This window comes from Nothobranchius furzeri, chromosome 11 (genome assembly GCF_043380555.1).
Source record: "Nothobranchius furzeri strain GRZ-AD chromosome 11, NfurGRZ-RIMD1, whole genome shotgun sequence".
Classification (NCBI taxonomy): domain Eukaryota; kingdom Metazoa; phylum Chordata; class Actinopteri; order Cyprinodontiformes; family Nothobranchiidae; genus Nothobranchius; species Nothobranchius furzeri.
This window is the reverse complement of record NC_091751.1, coordinates 55,885,343-55,903,569: the sequence shown is the minus strand read 5'-3', so window position 1 is coordinate 55,903,569 and position 18,227 is coordinate 55,885,343. Positions and strand designations below refer to the sequence as shown.

The window sequence follows — 18,227 nt, the reverse complement described above, 5'->3', positions numbered from 1 at the left end:
CCCAAAATGCAAAAGGGAACATATTAAACATGAGAATTACTTATTTACAAATGAAATTTCTGTATTCATTTTCCCAGAACTTTTACAAGCTCTGAAACAATTGTTTTAGTCAATATAGGCATAATTAAAAAAATAAACTCAACACACTTTAATATAAAGCCCCATTTGCCCTATTTACTCACCAATTGTTAGCAGGCAAAGCAAATGCTATTAACTTCATATTGGCGTTTAACTCTAAAGGGTTAAGGTCACTTGATTCGGTTTCTCTGTAAAAAAATGAAAACGGTGCTACAAACTCACAAGAAGTACAAGTCCTTCTATCTTTATTAGCAAGGCAATTCATTCATTAATGTTCAAAAGGCCCAACACATTTGTAGCAGCATAGTGAAGATATTTATTGATGTAAAAAATAAATATAAAAATATTGTAAATATACTTACATGCAGGTAAAATAGAAAAGATTTCAAGATAAATTTGAACAAAAATTACCAAAAAGAAAATGCTACTGTTCATAAAAAATAAAAAACCTAAAAACACTATAAAAGAAAAACAGCTGCAGACAATTCAAAAGTGTCTGATTATGACTGGCAGGCCACACTGTGACGAGTCACAATGCCACTTTGGTTCTAAAACCTTGGTCTACATAGAAGATTTAATTAATATCTTGAATTAAAAGCAAGCTTTTCTTTTGACTTTCACTTTCCTCCCACAGTTGATCAAAAATTATAATAGCCAATTAGATTTCCTTCTCTTTAAATTTAGTCTTCATTCCTCTGGAGGTATTTCTGAAGCTCATTTTGCAGAGCCATCCTCTCGTCCTCATCCTCCTCTTCCTCCTCAGGTAGAGACTCATCTCCATAATCTGGGAACAAGTCTGGTCTGATGTACGCATTAGGACTGGTTTCTTGATGGTGTGATGTGCCTGCTGGAAGAAAAGAATCCCCTTAATAGTTGAAAAAAAAAAGTTGTTGTTAAAAGTGTCTGACCGTGGTGCTGATGAGGACTCACAGAGGCTCTGGTTTGCAGAAACCACCTCTGACCAGCTGTACTCTGAAAGGGAGATGGGCTGGCTTATCCAGGCCTGCAACAGGAGCTGGTCTAAGGTCATCCTCTTTGTGTGATCGGGGTGCAGCAGGCCACGCAGCAGCGCATGCAGTTCTGAGAGTAAACAGAAGGTACATGACTGGAATGCAAAAGGATAAGCTAGCAAAATAATGAATTAAAATATATACCAGAGGACAAGGGGAATGGGGGCTTTAGTTTGGCATCCAGTATTTCCCCCACATCACAGAAAGGGTTCTCACTGAACAGCAGAGTGTATAGTAAAACCCCCAGAGACCACATCTCAAGCTCTGGACCCTTGTAGCTAGAAAAGAGCCCAAAACATGATCAGATAAGGTGATAACATGCATTATAGGAATCATGGTGACATTTTAACAGCAGTTACCAATCTTTAATGACTCAAGTCCATTAGAATATGCAGGAGGTAGCCAGAGAGGAAAGCGAGACTGCAGCATCTTCTGTGACCTTTCGCACATTTGTGATTTCAACATTTACATTAAGCATGGGTAAAACACATGCTAATGAGTATCTACAGAGTGTTTTAACTGGGTAGGAAATTACTGCAGCCATCCCGGTGGTTTTACTTTAGTTCATATTTCATGAAACTGAAGATGGCTTTTTACTTTATGTGTAGTGGGACACAACCTTGCAGCTGTGTACACCCACACATTGTTGTAGACCACATGGGAGCTGATTGACAAAGACAAATTGGAGCGGTTGTTCAATTTTAATGTCCTCAGATAACGCAGATCCAGATGAACCCAGCTAGCTTTTAAAAAACACAAGTTGAACAGTAAAAAGGAAAGTCTTGCTCTTTAACCCATAAAGTCTATAAAACAAAATAAAAAGTAGCTTATTATTAAATACTCACGGATTGCCCTGGAGCACCTCTGGGGAACAGTACTCCATCGTGCCACAGAAATTATAAAAGAGCTTCCCAGGAACCAGTATGGCAGCAGAGCCAAAATCTATCAGTCGAATGTGAAAACATTTGTCAATTATGATGTTTTCATCCTTTATGTCCCTGTGGATGATGTTCTTGCACCTCAGATAGAAAACAGCTGCAACAATCTGGAGGGGAGACAAGAATATCACATTTGCTCTAAGAGCGCCCTTTACCCGTCATTAGTACTGCTGGGACTTTCACACACCTGTCTAAAGATGTAGCTGGTCAGGGGCTCGTCAAGCCTTGGCTGCATGTCGATGAATTCAAAAAGGTCCAAACCATCTCCATGCTTCTCCATCACCATCTGGAAATAACTTCCATTTTCAAACACCTCCAACACCTGGAGAAGGACGAATATTTGTAAAAACAGAGAATTCAATGTCATATTTTCCTCAAAGCAACAATGCAGTTACCTTGACGATGTTATGATGCTGCACTCGAGTCAGTATGGCGATCTCCTGGCTCACTCTGCCCAACATGGGGTCGTCCACCCAGCAGTCACTCACTATCCTGGCCTTGCTAATGAACTTCACTATCACCTGCAAAATGTCCACATCTTTACAATCTCATCGTCTTAAAGAAGCCAAAAAGAAAAAAGCTACAAAGATAAAGCTTGAGCTCTCACTTCTTGTCCGTTACAGCGTCTTATTGCCTTCCAGACAAACCCAAAAGCTCCTTTACCCACAGCTCTGATTGGCTGGTATTCTTCTTCAAACTGTCCGTCGCAGGCTCGAGAGTGCTCGAGGTCCACCGTGGAGCGCAGCACTTCTCCTACACCAGCCTCATCAATCCTCTGATGAAAGAAACAAAGATTAGAACGAGGAACACGATGAGTTCTAATGTGCTGTGGTCACAAGTGCCACTGACCTTTCCTGAACTGTTTCCTGATTGGTTTTGAAGCGATAGATCTGTTTGCAACAACGCCCCCTGCTGGCTAGACCTTTTAATCCACACGCAGAACATGAAACTTCCATCTGGGAGGTTGGACCGGCACACATCACACTGCACCTCTAGATGTAGAGAGGGAAAAATAAGAAACTTTTAGCCCTGCAGTTGTGTTTGAGGTTTTAATGAGTAAAACAGATCAAAAGTAGGAACTTTATTACTAACCTACTCTTGTGCCATCTCTGTGGTATCCACATCCTTCAACTCTTCCCTCCAGTATGCGTGTATGTGAAGATAGAATGTGTTCATTTGCTTTCTGCTTCTTAGGCGTTGACGTGGCAGGCATGTCCGTCAGAGGCCCAACCGCACTGTTCACCTGCCCTGAGCTCTCTTGGCTCTTTGCATTATGAATAACAGACAAAGCTGCCCACTGATCCTGCTCCTGAGCTGGACCTTTCCTCGTCTCTGCGGCGGGGGGAACAGACGCTTCATCATCGTCAGACAGCACCACACATGGAGAAGGTGTTCGTAGGAGCTCAGCTGTATCACAAGACAACGCGGAGTGCTGGTTGTTCCCATTGGAACCTCCGGTGCTGAGCAGCTCCATACTACCACTGAGATTGAGCTCATCCAGAGCACGGGTGATCACATCTCCATCACTGTTGATGTCCAGGAAGCAACTAGCTGAGTTCACAAAATGTTTTGAATTGAACTCGTCTGCTTGGGCAGGATGAGGACCAGCCTGACCAGCGAGATGTTCACAGAAGCCGGAAGAAGCCGATCTGACAGAATATAATTGAATAAACTTAGTCACCAGTGAACTATATGAATTATGCAGAGTAATGTTTGAAGTTTCCATTAACCCCTCACCTGCTATCCAGTGTGATGATCTCAAAGCTTGAGTCTTGGAGGACAGAAGTGTAGGAGTGATGCTCTTTTTCTACATTAACAGCATTGCCCTTACGAGGAGTGTCTACAAAACAAACAGAAATGCAGAAAAAAAAACTTTATTTAATCGTATCAAATGTTTTCTTACTTGTTTAATACACCTTGGTGAATGTTTTGAGTTGAAACAGCTGCAAACTAATTTAAAAGAAAAGACAATTAAGCCAAAAGTCGCACCAGGAATAATTCTAATAGCAGGTGCATTATTTTCCGGAGCCACATTGCCCAGATGCTCTTCTCCGTTATGATGAGATGGTTCAGTGGGAACCAAACAGCAGGTGTCTTCATCTGGAGGCTCCACCCAAGCAAATGTCTTGAGAAGTGCCTGAGTATTATCTGCACAATCCAGCTGGCTACAGCAGGGAGCTGCACGGACCGCTTCCTCAATCAGCTCGGTGGTGTCGTTGGCCCTAAAGGAAAAGGTAAACGGTTCAGTCCAGCTGTTAGGTAGTCAGGCAGCATCAACCATCAAAGCTTTGACCCAGCTATAGAGGAGGAACATGTTTAAAATAAAGTTAATACCAAAATAAAGAACTATTAGATCATCTTTACTAAGCATCACTCATAGAAATATAACCCCACATCAAATGGATAATAGTGTTACATTACTTATAAAAAAAAGTTACAATACCAATGTTCTGGTTTGAATTAACAACAAAAGCCTAAAAAAACAAACAATAAACTAGTAATGAGAGAATGAGGCAGAGCAACCATCAGGTTTGACAATGAAGCTGCTGCTCAGTGTACAGATTCACTGCAAAATGCATTAAATATACATGCAGTCCAATGCTTTTAGCTGCTGGCTTGTTTCTGCAGGATTTGCCTGTTCAGCATTTACAATAGATCAGACCATGTAGACGTCTACAATTTATTCTCTCTGCAAACATATATAACCTTTAAGTCTTATTAACATACAGTCATATTCAATAAATGTTAGTCTGCAGGACAAAAAAAACCCAGCAGCAATGAATGCGAATGGTGCATGCTAACTTACATAACCAAATGTGTCGAGGTGACTGCAGGAAGAGAGAAGGTAGACAGATTACTGCCCTGTTTCTCCAGTCTGGTGCTGGTTCCAGTAAAGATTCTGCCTCTTCCCACTGAGCTCCGTTCTGAGATAGCCTTCTGCACCATAGCCATGTCTCCAGCCACCAGAGAGGAGGGGTCTAAGGCCAACACAAAGAGAAAAATGACTAAAATTCATACAGTGTCAATAAATAATGCAACTTCGAGTGAAAAGAAGAATAAAAGTCTAAGAATAAATACTTGTAATGAGGTATAGTAGGCTGCTTGGTAGAATGCATTTGAATACATCCTTTATATCGTAGTTGAAACATTGTTGTAATGTAGAAACTTATAAGGTCAGCAGGTTATGAGACTTATTATAAACACAAATGTATTTGTAGTTTTAACACAACAAGATAAAAACGCTCACCAGATGTTGTGGATATTTTAGACGAGGCGGCACATTTGTCCGCCTCTGCATGAGAACCAGTAAGTAGGCTGGCCTTTTTGTCAGAGTCAGACATCCACCCATAGAAGCCAGGCATAAGGAAAGTGACACTCTGTGTGTGAAAAGCAACAGAACTGAGAGCTGGCATAGTGCTTAGAGCGAGCAGCCTTGTTCGGCTGAGCGACTTGGCTAACCTTTCCCACTAACTCGTCCTTGCTGTATCCAAACAGACTGAGAGCCAGATGGTCGTGGATGCAAACAATTGAGCCATCAGGACAGAGGAGGAGAAGGCCACTCATGGGAGCAAACACCCAAACTGTTCCAGAGTATTCCAGGGCTGGACTGGGAGAGCGGACAACGCTGTCCACCTTGGTGTCTGTAGAGGCAAAAAACAAGTTCAACTTGCTGGATTAGCTGCAGTAAATGCTGTTCAAGGGTTTCTGGTATTCAAGTTGTTAGGTAGTCCATCATTCTCATGGAGTGCATTAGCAGAGGTTTCAGTCTTATGGATGCCATCTTCAACAATGTTTAAGTTCTGTCTGGAGCTTTATGCTGCCAGATTTTAGGATATTGCACAATGCACAGTGCAGAATATTGACTTATTCTTTTGTCAATACAATATTTAGTGCATCGAAACAACCCAGGATAATTTTACATTGTATAAACAAACCCTTGCAGTGTCCAGAAATAGTCAGTTTTTCATCTACAGTTGACCTCTTCAGTATTAGGTCACATGGAGACATGCGCCTTAACTGGAACCTTTAATCTGCAAGAAAGACACTGTTGCCTGAACAAGGTCCCCCTCAAGTTTCCTCTTATCTTTATCTGCTTTGCTTCACAGAACAAGAAGAATGAACTTTTATAATACTTAACAATATGGTTAAATGGAATACTTCATCATATAATGAATGGACAATATGGTTAAATAAAAACAATGTTTTGATTAATCTGTGCTTAAATTACTGAAGATGAAATTAATATTATTATGTTATGATCAGTAAAGTTTGATTTAACAAGTGAATATTTATCTATTGGCTCACACCGGTTAAACTAATATCATGATGCATTGCTTTCTGTTCCACAAATCAGAACTCCTGTATCGGATGCAAGGTGTGGTTTCTGAGGTTTGTTGGCAAAACTCATTTACAATTCAAATTCTGATTGGCCATGTAATCAAAATATGGCCATCATTAAAACAGAACTCACTTCCTGAGTGAGTCAGTTGAGCCGAACTCTGACTGGCCACCGGCGGAAAACTCTTCTCCAATCGCATTTTTTGACAAGCTGTCAAAACCTGTTGCACGCTACAGCTGGCCGCAAACGGTTCCTTCAGAATAAAGCTGACACAGCCAAGACTCCTTCAGAGTCCATCAGTTCGAGAAGCAAAATGAGTCCACCTGTTTGTTGTGACCTGGAGACGACTCTGGACCTGGTCATACTGCGGTTTTTCTACGAACCTCGGTACCGTGGGGTCCACGGACTCCCCGACATCTCGGATCCAAAAGAGGGTCTCCGAAAGGGTACGTAGACACAACAGTCTGATAGGGTTTTATAAACCATCAACTTACAGTTTATAGCAGACCAAATTCACTCCTACTCAGAACTTTCTTCAGATACGAGAGGTTCTGATAACATCATATTCGCACACATCATCACACCTCACATTCCATCCACTTAGATTCATTCATCACATAAAGTGTTCCTAGTTGTCATATTTTAAATTGTTTAGAAAATAAATTTCTTACTTTTTATAAACTTGACTCTGTCTGAATTAATATGAAGTGTCTTACAATCTCTGAATAAACAAAGAATTCTAATTCTTCTGGTTAAACATTCAAAGATCAATCAGACTGGATTTCCATATCTATATAGAAATTCACATCTTATTGGTCAAATGTAGTGTAGTTATTTTAAGCTTTAAAAGTACCCATAATACATACGTATGCTAACTACCCAATGACTGCTCATTATTAAGAGTTCCCATGAGGTTCCCAGAATGCAAAGGTTCTGTCTGAAGACACGAGAGAGGAGCTTTGCTTTTTGCACTTTTTCATTACAATCCAAAATACTCTTTTGAGAAGGTGTAACCATAGTTACCGTTCTTGTGGGGGGGTTTCCCACATATCGCTGTCCCCTGAAGTTTCACACAGAGTGGAACTGATGCTCCATCTCGGCTTTTCCCGTGCACTCTCTGAACCCTCAGAGTCTGAAGCAGAAAATAAAGTGTAAAGTGCATCAAATGAAAGACATTTTTTTCTCCTGTGAGCCTGCACAATATGTCTAAATTACACTGGTACAGAATAACAATCCTACAAAAAAGTTAGGTGTGCTTACTTTAGGCAATGCATGACCGTTGAGGGGAATTTGTAAAGAAGGGATAAGCTCTCTGACAGACACACCCTTTAGGGCCTCAGGATTGTGGTATCCATGGAGATGAGCAAATGCCCAGTCACAGTTTATGACAGAACCCTGAATGTGATAAACAATAAAAAGTATTATGAGAACTATGAGAATTTCAGGGTTTGAAAGCTGTTAAACAACAATGCATTAAACTTACATCTTGTGAAAAAGACAAAATGGCTGAAACCCTCTCCACATGTTCCAACAGGACAAGCCAGCTGTCTTCGTTTTGTGAAAGCTTGTGAGTACAGAACGACACGGGTACCTCTCCAGATGATGTCACAGCATCCACCTTGAAAAAGAATGAGCCCAGTGACTGCTTGCAGAAAGTTTCCACAGATGTGTATGGATTTTTAAGCCATTTCACTGAGTTACAAAGTGACTGAACTACATTTATAGAAAATAAAAGTTTAATTTCATACCACTTTCCCAGACACAGTTGCAACACCTCCATCTACAACTGGATAATCTTCTTCAAGTGCTTCTTCCAGAACCTGACTGGTTTTCTTTAAGACGGAAGGCAACTTCTTTCCGATCAAGTCATTTTTGGAGCACTCAAATAGTTTGCCTGCCTGTTCATTTGCTGACAGTATCTGATAATTAGAGACGAAAGGAATATATCAAAAACTGATAAATACTGTTCAATCAGTGCCGTTAATCAACTATATGTCACTGTAAGAGCACACACACAGTACCTCTCTGGTTTTATTAGAGACAGAAAGCACAACTTTGTTTGGATTAAAGGCAGCTGGATATTCCATCAAGCAAAAATCTCCAGGAATATGAAGACTGAGAAAGTCATCTTCTGTCTCAGATTCAGTGTAAGGTTGAGATGGGGAGTGAGCAGAAACCTGGAAACCAGAATGCTTATCCAGGTGGTTTTTTGTCGTGGAGGTGAAAACATCAGAACATTTACCTGTAGGAACAAATCATAAAACTGTTAACACACACCGTCCTCCACATGTTTTATGACTAAAATGTGTGTATTAACACCCAGTGTCTTTAAAAAGGTAATATTGACTGAAAAAAGCCTAAAATCTTTAAACTAGACATAAATATTGCAGATAGAGCACATGTAATTTTTGAGTATCTGTGCGTCAGCTGATTTATTCTATTGTGATATAGACACAATCAAAACATCTAACCTCACCTGCCAAGAAACCAGAACAATCGCGGCAACGCAAGTCAAAGAGGCTCTTCTTGTATTTTGGTCTTTGGGTACACGGATAAGATTTATTCAGGTCAAAGTCGTCCTCCAGAGGATCACAGGACAGCTCAGACAGAACACAAAAGGTCTTTCCTTGATCCCCCATGCTTTGGTTTGACACAGTTGGAACATCAGGCGACAGCGACATCGTGTTTAATCATCTGGGACAGAATTTATAAGTTTTTACGACATTTATAAACGTTTTAACAAGCATCTTAACACGAATTACTAGCGTCTATTTAAAAACTACCCACCTGTGTTAGTGTGCGGTTTGTAGTCGTTTGTTGTTAGATGACAAGCAGACAAGTTTCAGCTGACGTTTGTTGACAGGGTAACGTGTCCCCCGAGCTAACAGGCTGCTAGCTTTGCTGCTAATGCCAGACCAAACAAACGCGCTTCGTTTGTCTGGGCTTCAAAATAGCCAGGTTCAGCTCAAAAACTGCATTCTGAATTGTTGTTACCTTAGTGTTAACTCAGTCCAGTGACAACTCAAATTAAAATAAATGCCTCGTTTTTATTATTACTGCTACGTGTTCTCTGCATTTTGCTGTGCTATTTTGTAACCGGCGGGCTTCAAGCACCACGAAAGGACCCCGATCTTAGCCAATCAAACGTCGTGTTTTCTGCCACATAAATCTTATTGGATAATTACCCGGAAACGCCCGCCTCTGTTACTATAGAAACACCATCACCAAAGCTCTAAAATAAAATAAAATAAGATAAAAATAAATCTACTGTCTTATTTCTGTGTCAATGCCGTAAGTGCTGTAAAACAGAATTTTCCAGAGGAACCTTCCCTAAGGGATCAATAAAGTCCTTCTGAGTCCCAAACAAAAAAGAGTGCATATGATAAAATGTTTTAAGCAGTAAATCAGAAGGAAGGCAGAAACAGATTTGTTTTTGTCTTCCTGCTACTTCTCACTTCCTAGTTTTGCCAACAAAGTAATGTTTTATCATTTATTATCATGACTTCATAAGGAAACAACTGCTTTATGATTGTGTAAATTATTTAATGTTAGCACAGTATGCCTTTTGAAATTATCCATGTGCAAACCTGACGAACAACACCAAAATACAGGTCTGAACAAATGGAATATAACAAAGATAATCCCATTACATAAATCTGCCATCTGGGAGAAGTTGGGAAAACTGTGCATGTTCCAGGTGCAATTACTGCAGGGGTCCATATGGCATCTTTATTCCTTTGCTGAATCTCCTCATTAGCCGCATGGCACTATTTGCCATCCACACACTTCCCATAGGAGGATCCTCTACCCCATCTTCACTGAGTCATTGTTTTGTCCACAGCACAGACTGGAATGAAATGAATCAGATACAATCCCCACTGACAGAAAATCTGGTAGGGTTTAAATGAAAATATATTGAAGGGGCACAGTAGAAAATACACTGTGAAGCACTATTGCATAAGTAAAACAAATAAAAAAAAATACATAAGGAAACAGAAAACTCATTCTAACATATTTGCCCAAAATATATGTAACAGTCATTAGAAATGATCTGAATCTCTGTGTTAAACTATAGTTCCATGTTATTAGCAAAAACAATGTGAGCAGGATTTTAGTTCAAAAACATAATTTCCATTTTTTTAAACACATCACAGACATAAAACTAAATATAATTCTTTGATCAGTTTCAATGTAGACCATTCATTTGTTATAGACCGATGGTACTGTCATTAGCATGGTGAGATGCTTCCAGGGAATAATTTCCTCTAAAGTTTTGTTTACATGCATTGACAGCCATTTTCACATAAGTTATTTGAACACTGATATTTTGTGTGAAAGATTCTGTGGTTCAGCATCTTCAGCGAACTTTGTGGAAGAGGTTTCTCCACAAGAACTCATCACAATTGAGCCTCCAGGTTTTGTTAAGTCGGGCGGCTGACGGCTATAGCATGCATCCTTTAAGTAGCTTACTTCACCTTAATGAGTTAAATGAACCAAGCGTCACGCAGTCCTCCACTCACAAACAATTCTGGGATCGCACCTATGGTGCCATGGCTGTGAAGAGTGAGCTTTGACAAGCTTTTTGAGCATAGTTTACTAGGAAGAGTCCATCCTAATGGTGATAGTCCCTTTTACTGTGTGGACGGTTGCCAAGTATATGGTCCACTTCTGTAGCAATTGCTGCTGTGATCTTTGGAATGACCTAAAATGCAACGAGAGCTCATGATCACACGGTGAGAATGCTGGGCGACAGATCAAACAATTTCACAGAAGAGAAAAAGTTTGAAGATGTACCTGAATGGCTCCCAAGTTTTCTGTTAGTTGGCTTGGATTTGAGGCTCCCAGAAGCACAGAGCTTACTCCCTCATGCCTCAAGCACCAGGCTAAAATCAGGGACAGCAGAAAGTTAGGCACATGAAGCTTTTGCAGTTGTAGCGTCAAGACAGAATGACTTTTTAAAACAAATACAAGCAGTTTTGACTTTTCCAGGAATAACTCGTTAAATATTACACACATACCTATGGCTAACTGTGGCAAAGTACAGCCAAGCTTTTCTGCAATATGAGTTAGTTCTTTTAGCTTGGCTTGCTGTTTTTTTCCTTCTTCACTCGTTATCTTCTCCTTCAACCACTGGTAGGGCTACATGAGTAGTAAGGGACAAATGATCAGGACTACGATTTTAAAATCAAACATTAATCTTGTAAACCAGGTTTTGTTTGAATTACAGAGTCAGCTAAGATTTGGCCTCTACCTTCATGGCGGCCCTGGAGGATTCTGGGATACCATTTTCATACTTTCCAGTGATAATCCCACAGGCCAAAGGAGACCAAGAGACCACACCAACCCCTGTAACAAGACAGTGACCTCTAAGAAATCTAAGCCGATGCTCTTGACACTATAGAGGGAATCTTACAGCACACCTACCGATTTTGTGGTATATCTCTGGAAGCTGAGTTTCTACTTTTTCCCTCTGGAAGAAGTGATATTCAGCCTGTTCGCACACCGGAGGAATCAGATTAAACTGCCGGGCCACGGAATACGCTTCCTAATGAAAAAGCCGAATGGGATTTGGGAGAAAGGTGTTCAAGAGATTAGGAAAAATGCAAAGCTGACCTTCATGTTTAATGACTTTTATCATTTAAATCGGCCAATTTCACATTTAATTTCATTGGATACAATGACTTGAATGTAAGAAAAGTCTGGCCAACAATAAGATAAAAGCAACAAGATAAAATTCATCGTTATGATCATTTCTGAACACAGCTTTTTCTTTAGTGTTTATTTTCTTTAGCTATTAAAAATCTGTTCCACGCACAAAAACTTCTTCAGTGACAATAAAATAGCAAAACGAGCTCTTGATGCACGTCTAATGTTCTGATAGTTTTCTGTGTAATCACCTACCATGATCTCCATGGCAGACCAGCGAGATGTTCCCCAGTACATAGCCATTCCTTGGTTGATTACATGAGTCATTGATCTCACTATTTCTGAAACATCAACAACAAAATATTAGAGGAAATCAGTAAAATTTCAACACTTGAACATTAGATGGTGCCATAATCACAGCTTGACTAGCATCCTAATCCTAAAGTCAATTGGATTTCTCAAGCAAAATATCTAAAAACAAAAAATGCTTAAAGATGTGACTAAATCTGACATCCTTTGTTTTTAACCTCCTTTAAAATTCATGTATCAGCAGATATAATTTGTTCGGGTCGTGCTACTTAATGTTTTTAAGTGCTGTAGGGTCTAAATGAAAAGTCTTGTCTTGACACAATGCTGCATGTGCATTGTGCAAATGAAGTCAGAGGGGCAGAAGTCTGCTAAGATGTTTGTTTGCATAACCATGATTCACTTCATTTGTGGACTTTTTTAGCCCCTGCTTTTACCTAAAATAAGTGTCTCATGCCCATGATAAGCAGTTATTTTAATTACTGAAGTAAAATGTGTAATATTACACTTGCATTGAAACGATTAAGCACATTTGCAACGTGCAAATGCTGAAAGCAACTAGATGAAATTGATAAAGTAAAATTTGATACCGAGACTTGGAATCAAATAAGCTCAGTGATGTATTTTCATCAACAGCTGATGCATAAATGGGCTTTTGTGGCAGACTGAGAGCAAGTGTTTGTGTTGGTGAAGGAGGTGGGAGGGTGGAGGAATAACAGTGCATCTGCCCAAAAGTGGCAGGAGGGAAAAGAGGAATTAGAGAGATGGAAGGACCGAAGGAGGAACAAGAAGAAAACCTTAGAGGCAATCGTAATTTATTAGAGTTTACTGACACATGAATAATCCTTCTCAGTGCCAGAAGGAAGGGAAGACAAATTGACTCACAACATCCAAGCCTGCCCACAAAGGTACTTTACACCACGCCAGGCCATCAACTCATGAGCTAGGGGCCACACTGGAAGTAAAGTCCAGATGAGATATCAAGCGTGTCAAACTCCTTTTAAAAACAATCACAGATTATACATTTGATTGCTAAATATACTGGAGGTGTGCATCTTCACTCTCAAAATTTGATTCAATTACGATTATCGTGTCAATGATTCAATTTAAATCAATATCCCGATGCATCTAGATTATGTTATCCATCCATCGATTGTCTGTACTCGCTTCTCCACGCAGGGTTGCGAGGGGCTGGTGCCTCCAGCAATCTTTGGGCGAGCAGGCAGGGTGCACCCTGGACAGGTTGCTAGTCCATCGCAAGGCAACGCAGAGACTCACAGGACAAATAACCAAGCAGACACTCACACCTAACGGCAATTTAGAGAGACCAATCAATCTGACAGTCATGTTTTTGGATTGTGGGAGGAAGCCGGAGTACCTGGAGAGAACCCATACGTGCACAGAAAGAACATGCAAACTCCATGCAGAAAGACCCCAGGCCAGAATCAGAACCCAAGAACTTTTTGCAGCAAGGCAACAGCAATAATCATCACGCCACTGTGCAGCCCCCTCGATTATTTCCTATGAGTTTATTTTCATTAATGATTAGAAAATACTGTCTTGAGTCAAAAAATGGTTGAATGCCTTCTCTGGGTCAGGGATGAGGTCCTGCCCCAAGTGGAGGAGTTTAAGTATGTTGGGGTCTTGTTCACGAGTGAGGGAGAGATGGAGCGTGAGATAGACAGGTGGATTGATGATGCGTCTGCCATGATGCGGGCGTTGTACCGATCTGTTGTGATGAAGACAGAGCTGAGCTGGAAGGAATAACTCTCAATTCACCGGCCAATCTACGCTCCTACCCTCACCTATGGTTACCAGCATTGGGTAGTGACTGAACAAATGAGATAGCGGACACAAGAAGCTAAAATGATTTTTTTCCGCAGGGTGTCTGGGCTCTCCCTTAGAGATAGGGGGAAAAGCACTGTCATCCAGGACGGGCTCGGAGTAGACCCGCTGCTCCTCCCGTTCAATAGGAGCCAGTTGAGATGGGTCAGGCATCTAGTTAGGATGCCTCCTGGACGCCTGTGTGGACCCGACCCCGTATAAGCAGCCAAAAATGGAATGAGTAGGACAGGAGATGTCAGATAATCACTTTTTAAAATCAAAACATGTCTGACGCAACATGCCATGGCCCCAAAAAATCTCCTCAATCACAACAGTCCTTGGGACAATGTAAAAGAGCAAAACATTTTAAACATTTAAGAAGATTTAACAAAGTAATGAAAAATCAGTTTCCTCAATTAACATTCACATCTTAGGCGGTGCAAACAAAATCTTGAAAAAATACTGAAAACTTACTGGACGTGTCAAAGTCTTACCTTCCATGCAGTTGATAAAATCCATAATGTGTCCATAAATTAGCTTTAAGTTTTTGCAGCAACTTAGAATGAAATATTTATTCTAATATTATTATGGTTAAAAACAGACTATAATTGATTATGATGTGCTTTTTCAATGATTCATAATCATTTTTGTTCGTATTTCGATGCATCAATTATTAGATGAATTTCCTCAGCTCTACAATGTACCTATGCACACAACAGAAAAAAAATAAAAACCAAGAGGAAAAATCCGCTTTCTTGGAAATCCACCTGCTTGACTTTGTAAAGCTCCTTCATATGAATGCATGTAGCAGGAACTTGTTTGGCTGTTAGCCAGTGTCTGCCTGTCCTTGAGCCCTCTCACAGCAGTCTGGAACATTTGGCGAACTTCAGCCAGCAGGTGTGGCTGAGCTCCCTCTGAACGGAGCAGGGAGGAAGGGAAGCACTCCACACATCCTGATATCCGTCTGGGAAGGCATCTCAGTGGATGTAAAAGCATCTTTGTGAGTGTTGTTCTGATTTTTGTCTTCCTACATGCGCATGAAGTGGTAATCACGGGAGATTTTAGAAAGTCTGAAATGAGTTTCGAAGACTAGGCTGCGATTTTTGCACTTCAGCCTTTGTTTTCTGGTGTTTAGTCCAAAGATTTGAGCAGCAAAACCGTGCTGAGGCCTGATAGGTTTACTCGACAGCCTTCAGTGCACCTATTAACAAAACAAGTTGACGTGACATGGATTTTTATTCCTGGAGGCATATGCTGTAATGACTATTTTATAAAGGACCAGATCTGATGGCAGCATGTTAGGAAAAAAATCTTGATAACTGAAACTAAAAAGAGCGCTGATGTGGAGTTGAAGCAGGAGTCTAGTAAGGAAATGAGAAGTTGTTTTTTTGCTATGCAGAATATGGAATATACTAATAAAAATAAAAACATTAAGTCAAAAAACATGACGGGATTGGAGAGGTGGCTGAGAAGAATGAGGCCAGTGATGGTAACAAAGACAGACTATGCCACTATGACATCACTTTGTTGTCCCCAAGGGGACGCGAGTTGTCTCACACAAAGTCAGACATAGTTAGTCACAAAAACAGCTAAGGCATAAAAATGCACCTGTTAGCAATGCATTGCATTCTATTTTGTATCTCTCTCTTTTGTGACCTGTTTGAGCTTTAGACATTAGAAGTGGACGTGTCCTTAAAGGATATGTGAGACACTGATGTACGCAGAAGAAGCCAAGTCTTAGTGATTTATAGAAATTGATTAGTTTGACAATGAACAGGGATGGATAAAACCCCCAATATTAAAGAAATAAAAGTTGGAGCAACACATTTTTTAAATACTTTTTGTATTTATTCAAAAGTATCTGCTACTGTTTCAAGATTTTGAAAACGATAAAATAAAATGTGATTGTTAAAACTAAGGAGATGTATTTGAAATTCATTAGATCAACGTTTGTTAAAAATGCATAGTCAAGGTTTAATTTGCTGCTGAAGGAGACAAGAAACATTCCTTCTAATGTGGTGAAATAACCTAAAGTCCATGTAGAATCTGTATTTCCTCAAAAATATTATTAAAATAAAATGTTTGACTTAACCCTTTAGAAATTAATCTCTCATGTATTTTTAAATGCTGATTTCCAGATTGAAACCGCGAACAATTAGTGTGTGAGTGTGTGAAATGTGAAAGGTTGACCAATCACCTCCACCTTCTCCTGCTACAGCCATTTATAAGCATTTAATACCCACTTCCAACTCAAAGAACATCAAAGTTTGATTATATTGCAACAAGATAAGAGCTACATTAATCAACCAAAGTTAATGATCTGAGAGGTATTTGTACAGTCAAAAAAATGTCCTATTTGTTTACATGGAAGGGGCATGGCTAACACTAAAAGGTGAACTTCACTCATATTTTTAATTTGCAGTGGTCTAGTAGGAATTAATCCCTAGTAAGTCATCCTTTGGGGAAAAAAAAGCTCCGGTGAGCCAGTTTGAGGATGTAGAATTTGGTAGGAGGAGAAAGCAGCATCAGACGGCAGAACTTGGAGTCTTATTTCCTGATATTTGGACATCTCTCCTCTGATTGGCTAACAACAATGTGACTCTACCATTAAAGTATCTTTCCGGAGTTTTCCCCTTTCAGAAATTATGTACGATTTGTCAGAAATCCATGAAAGTGATTATCTTGTTGTGATTAAATGTAAGCAATACGTCTTTTTTTTTGTTGCTACGCACGACCCCTGCCCCGCAGAGCTCTGAGCAATAGGAAACTGAGCGCCGACCAGAACTAACCAAAAGCGTTAGACTACCGCTTGTTTCAAATTTAAGGAATACCTTAGCTGATGCAGAGTTGATGAACTTTTCAGGGACAAGTAAGTCTCTAAAATATAAATATACGAGAACACAACATGACATGGGAATAATACTCGTAAAACGGTGTGTTTTAGCTCTGTTTGTTGGCTGCAGAAGCACATTTATAAACAGAAACGTGAAGTCGCCATCTTAAAAAAATGGAAGGAGTGTGTGACATGCTTGTCAGCCACTAGATGGCACCATCGGATAAGAGAAATACTCCGGAAAGCAGCTTTAACTGTTTTCTTTGCAATGTTGAAGTGTTATTTTCACAAATAACACAAACCTAAAGGTACGTCTGCGTTGTGGAGTTGCTAATGCTAACAGTTAGCGTCTACGTTCTCTGCTGTCTTCTGGACGCTAAACCAAAATCAGCCTTCTCTATCGCGAGTCAAGATGGGCGAGTCCTTGAATGCTAAGTGACAGTGTAACGTAGAGTTGTCATGCTTTTCAAATCCTTTTCATAATTTATTTTCTATCCGAAGCTAATGCAGGAGATAGGTGTAGAAGACACGTTAAACTCAGAGTGACTGATCATTATCAGAAATAATCATTAAAGTTTTTTTCAGTGAAGTTGGCCTTTAATGGGACCAGCCATTATTGTGGGTTCTGACTTCAACTTCCTGTCTACAGTCAGTGAAGTAGAACTATTATAGGGTCTGATGAAGAAGGTTTTTTCTGCTGGTATTAATGTAACCGGGGCCAGGGAGCCCTCTGGAACAATAAGTTTGACAGATTGGCCTCCCACAGTTAGCTGGGTGTCATGGGGAGGTGGCAATTTGGGACAACAGAGGAATCCATGGAAAATGTTTTTAGTAGATCAATGGGATACCATTTCTTGAGACAAAAAAAAAGTTTAGAAAGTTTTGTGTGAAGACAGAAAAGAAGCCTTGAGTCTTTGACTCCCACATGAAGAGGGAAGTGGCCGAGGAAGACTTGGTAAATGTCCAAAAGAAGAAATGGTAACATAAGGTAGCAAAGGCGGCTGAAGAGTGCTACAAAGTAGATAACGAGTGCATAGCAGGGGTTGTGTCTAGTGAGACCAACCCAAAAATACATCAGCCACTCCCGAAGGGGCCAGATAATCCTGCTTCTGATGAGCAGGGGGTGTTGGGAGTAACTCTGAGGAAGATAGTTATCCCGCAGAGATGGAAAAGAAATAGACCCATTGGACGAAATTAGAAGACAAGAAATGAGGCTGGACTGTTAGATTACTTGATGAATGCCTCGGTCAAAA

The 18,227-nt window shown here is 40.2% G+C and overlaps 2 protein-coding genes across 3 annotated transcripts in view; both read right to left on the bottom strand.

Annotated features, from left to right (window-relative positions):
* Positions 1-480: 480 nt before the first annotated feature.
* Positions 481-9,359, bottom strand: pask (PAS domain containing serine/threonine kinase). Of its 2 annotated transcripts, none has more exons than XM_015957086.3 (21): positions 9,153-9,359; positions 8,842-9,059; positions 8,387-8,607; positions 8,114-8,284; positions 7,849-7,983; positions 7,626-7,760; positions 7,389-7,497; positions 5,486-5,667; positions 5,274-5,403; positions 4,833-5,004; positions 4,016-4,248; positions 3,764-3,866; positions 3,119-3,675; positions 2,876-3,018; positions 2,634-2,801; positions 2,422-2,547; positions 2,214-2,348; positions 1,934-2,133; positions 1,233-1,366; positions 1,009-1,158; positions 481-925 (listed from the first exon to the last, which is right to left on the bottom strand). In XM_015957086.3, the coding sequence occupies exons 2-21, from the start codon at positions 9,044-9,046 to the stop codon at positions 759-761; spliced, it is 3,576 nt and encodes a 1,191-aa protein (XP_015812572.3). In that variant the 5' UTR covers positions 9,047-9,059; positions 9,153-9,359; the 3' UTR covers positions 481-758. The 2 variants fall into 2 exon arrangements, with proteins under 2 accessions (XP_015812572.3, XP_015812574.3); XM_015957088.3 differs by having other exon boundaries at positions 481-922.
* A 1,312-nt stretch (positions 9,360-10,671) lies between these two features.
* kcnab1b (potassium voltage-gated channel subfamily A regulatory beta subunit 1b) overlaps positions 10,672-18,227 on the bottom strand; it is a 35,941-nt gene continuing 28,385 nt past the window's right edge. The window contains exons 9-14 of the mRNA XM_054739608.2: positions 12,267-12,352; positions 11,790-11,910; positions 11,617-11,711; positions 11,384-11,504; positions 11,160-11,248; positions 10,672-11,067 (exon numbers count right to left, since the gene is read on the bottom strand). Coding sequence (XP_054595583.1) covers positions 10,978-11,067; positions 11,160-11,248; positions 11,384-11,504; positions 11,617-11,711; positions 11,790-11,910; positions 12,267-12,352 — 602 coding nt within the window. The 3' untranslated portion in view covers positions 10,672-10,977. The remainder of the gene's footprint in view (positions 11,068-11,159; positions 11,249-11,383; positions 11,505-11,616; positions 11,712-11,789; positions 11,911-12,266; positions 12,353-18,227) is intronic.

What these genes read in the sequence shown, in the direction of transcription:
- pask (XM_015957086.3), bottom strand. Translation starts at nt 9,046, where the DNA reads ATGTCGCTGTCGCCTGATGTTCCAACTGTGTCAAACCAAAGCATGGGG. An exon ending in TAAAATATCCACAACATCTG is followed by an intron (nt 5,005 to 5,273) that starts GTGAGCGTTTTT and finishes TGTTGGCCTTAG; the next exon opens with ACCCCTCCTCTCTGGTGGCT. An exon ending in GACGCTGTAACGGACAAGAA is followed by an intron (nt 2,548 to 2,633) that starts GTGAGAGCTCAA and finishes GACATTTTGCAG; the next exon opens with GTGATAGTGAAGTTCATTAG.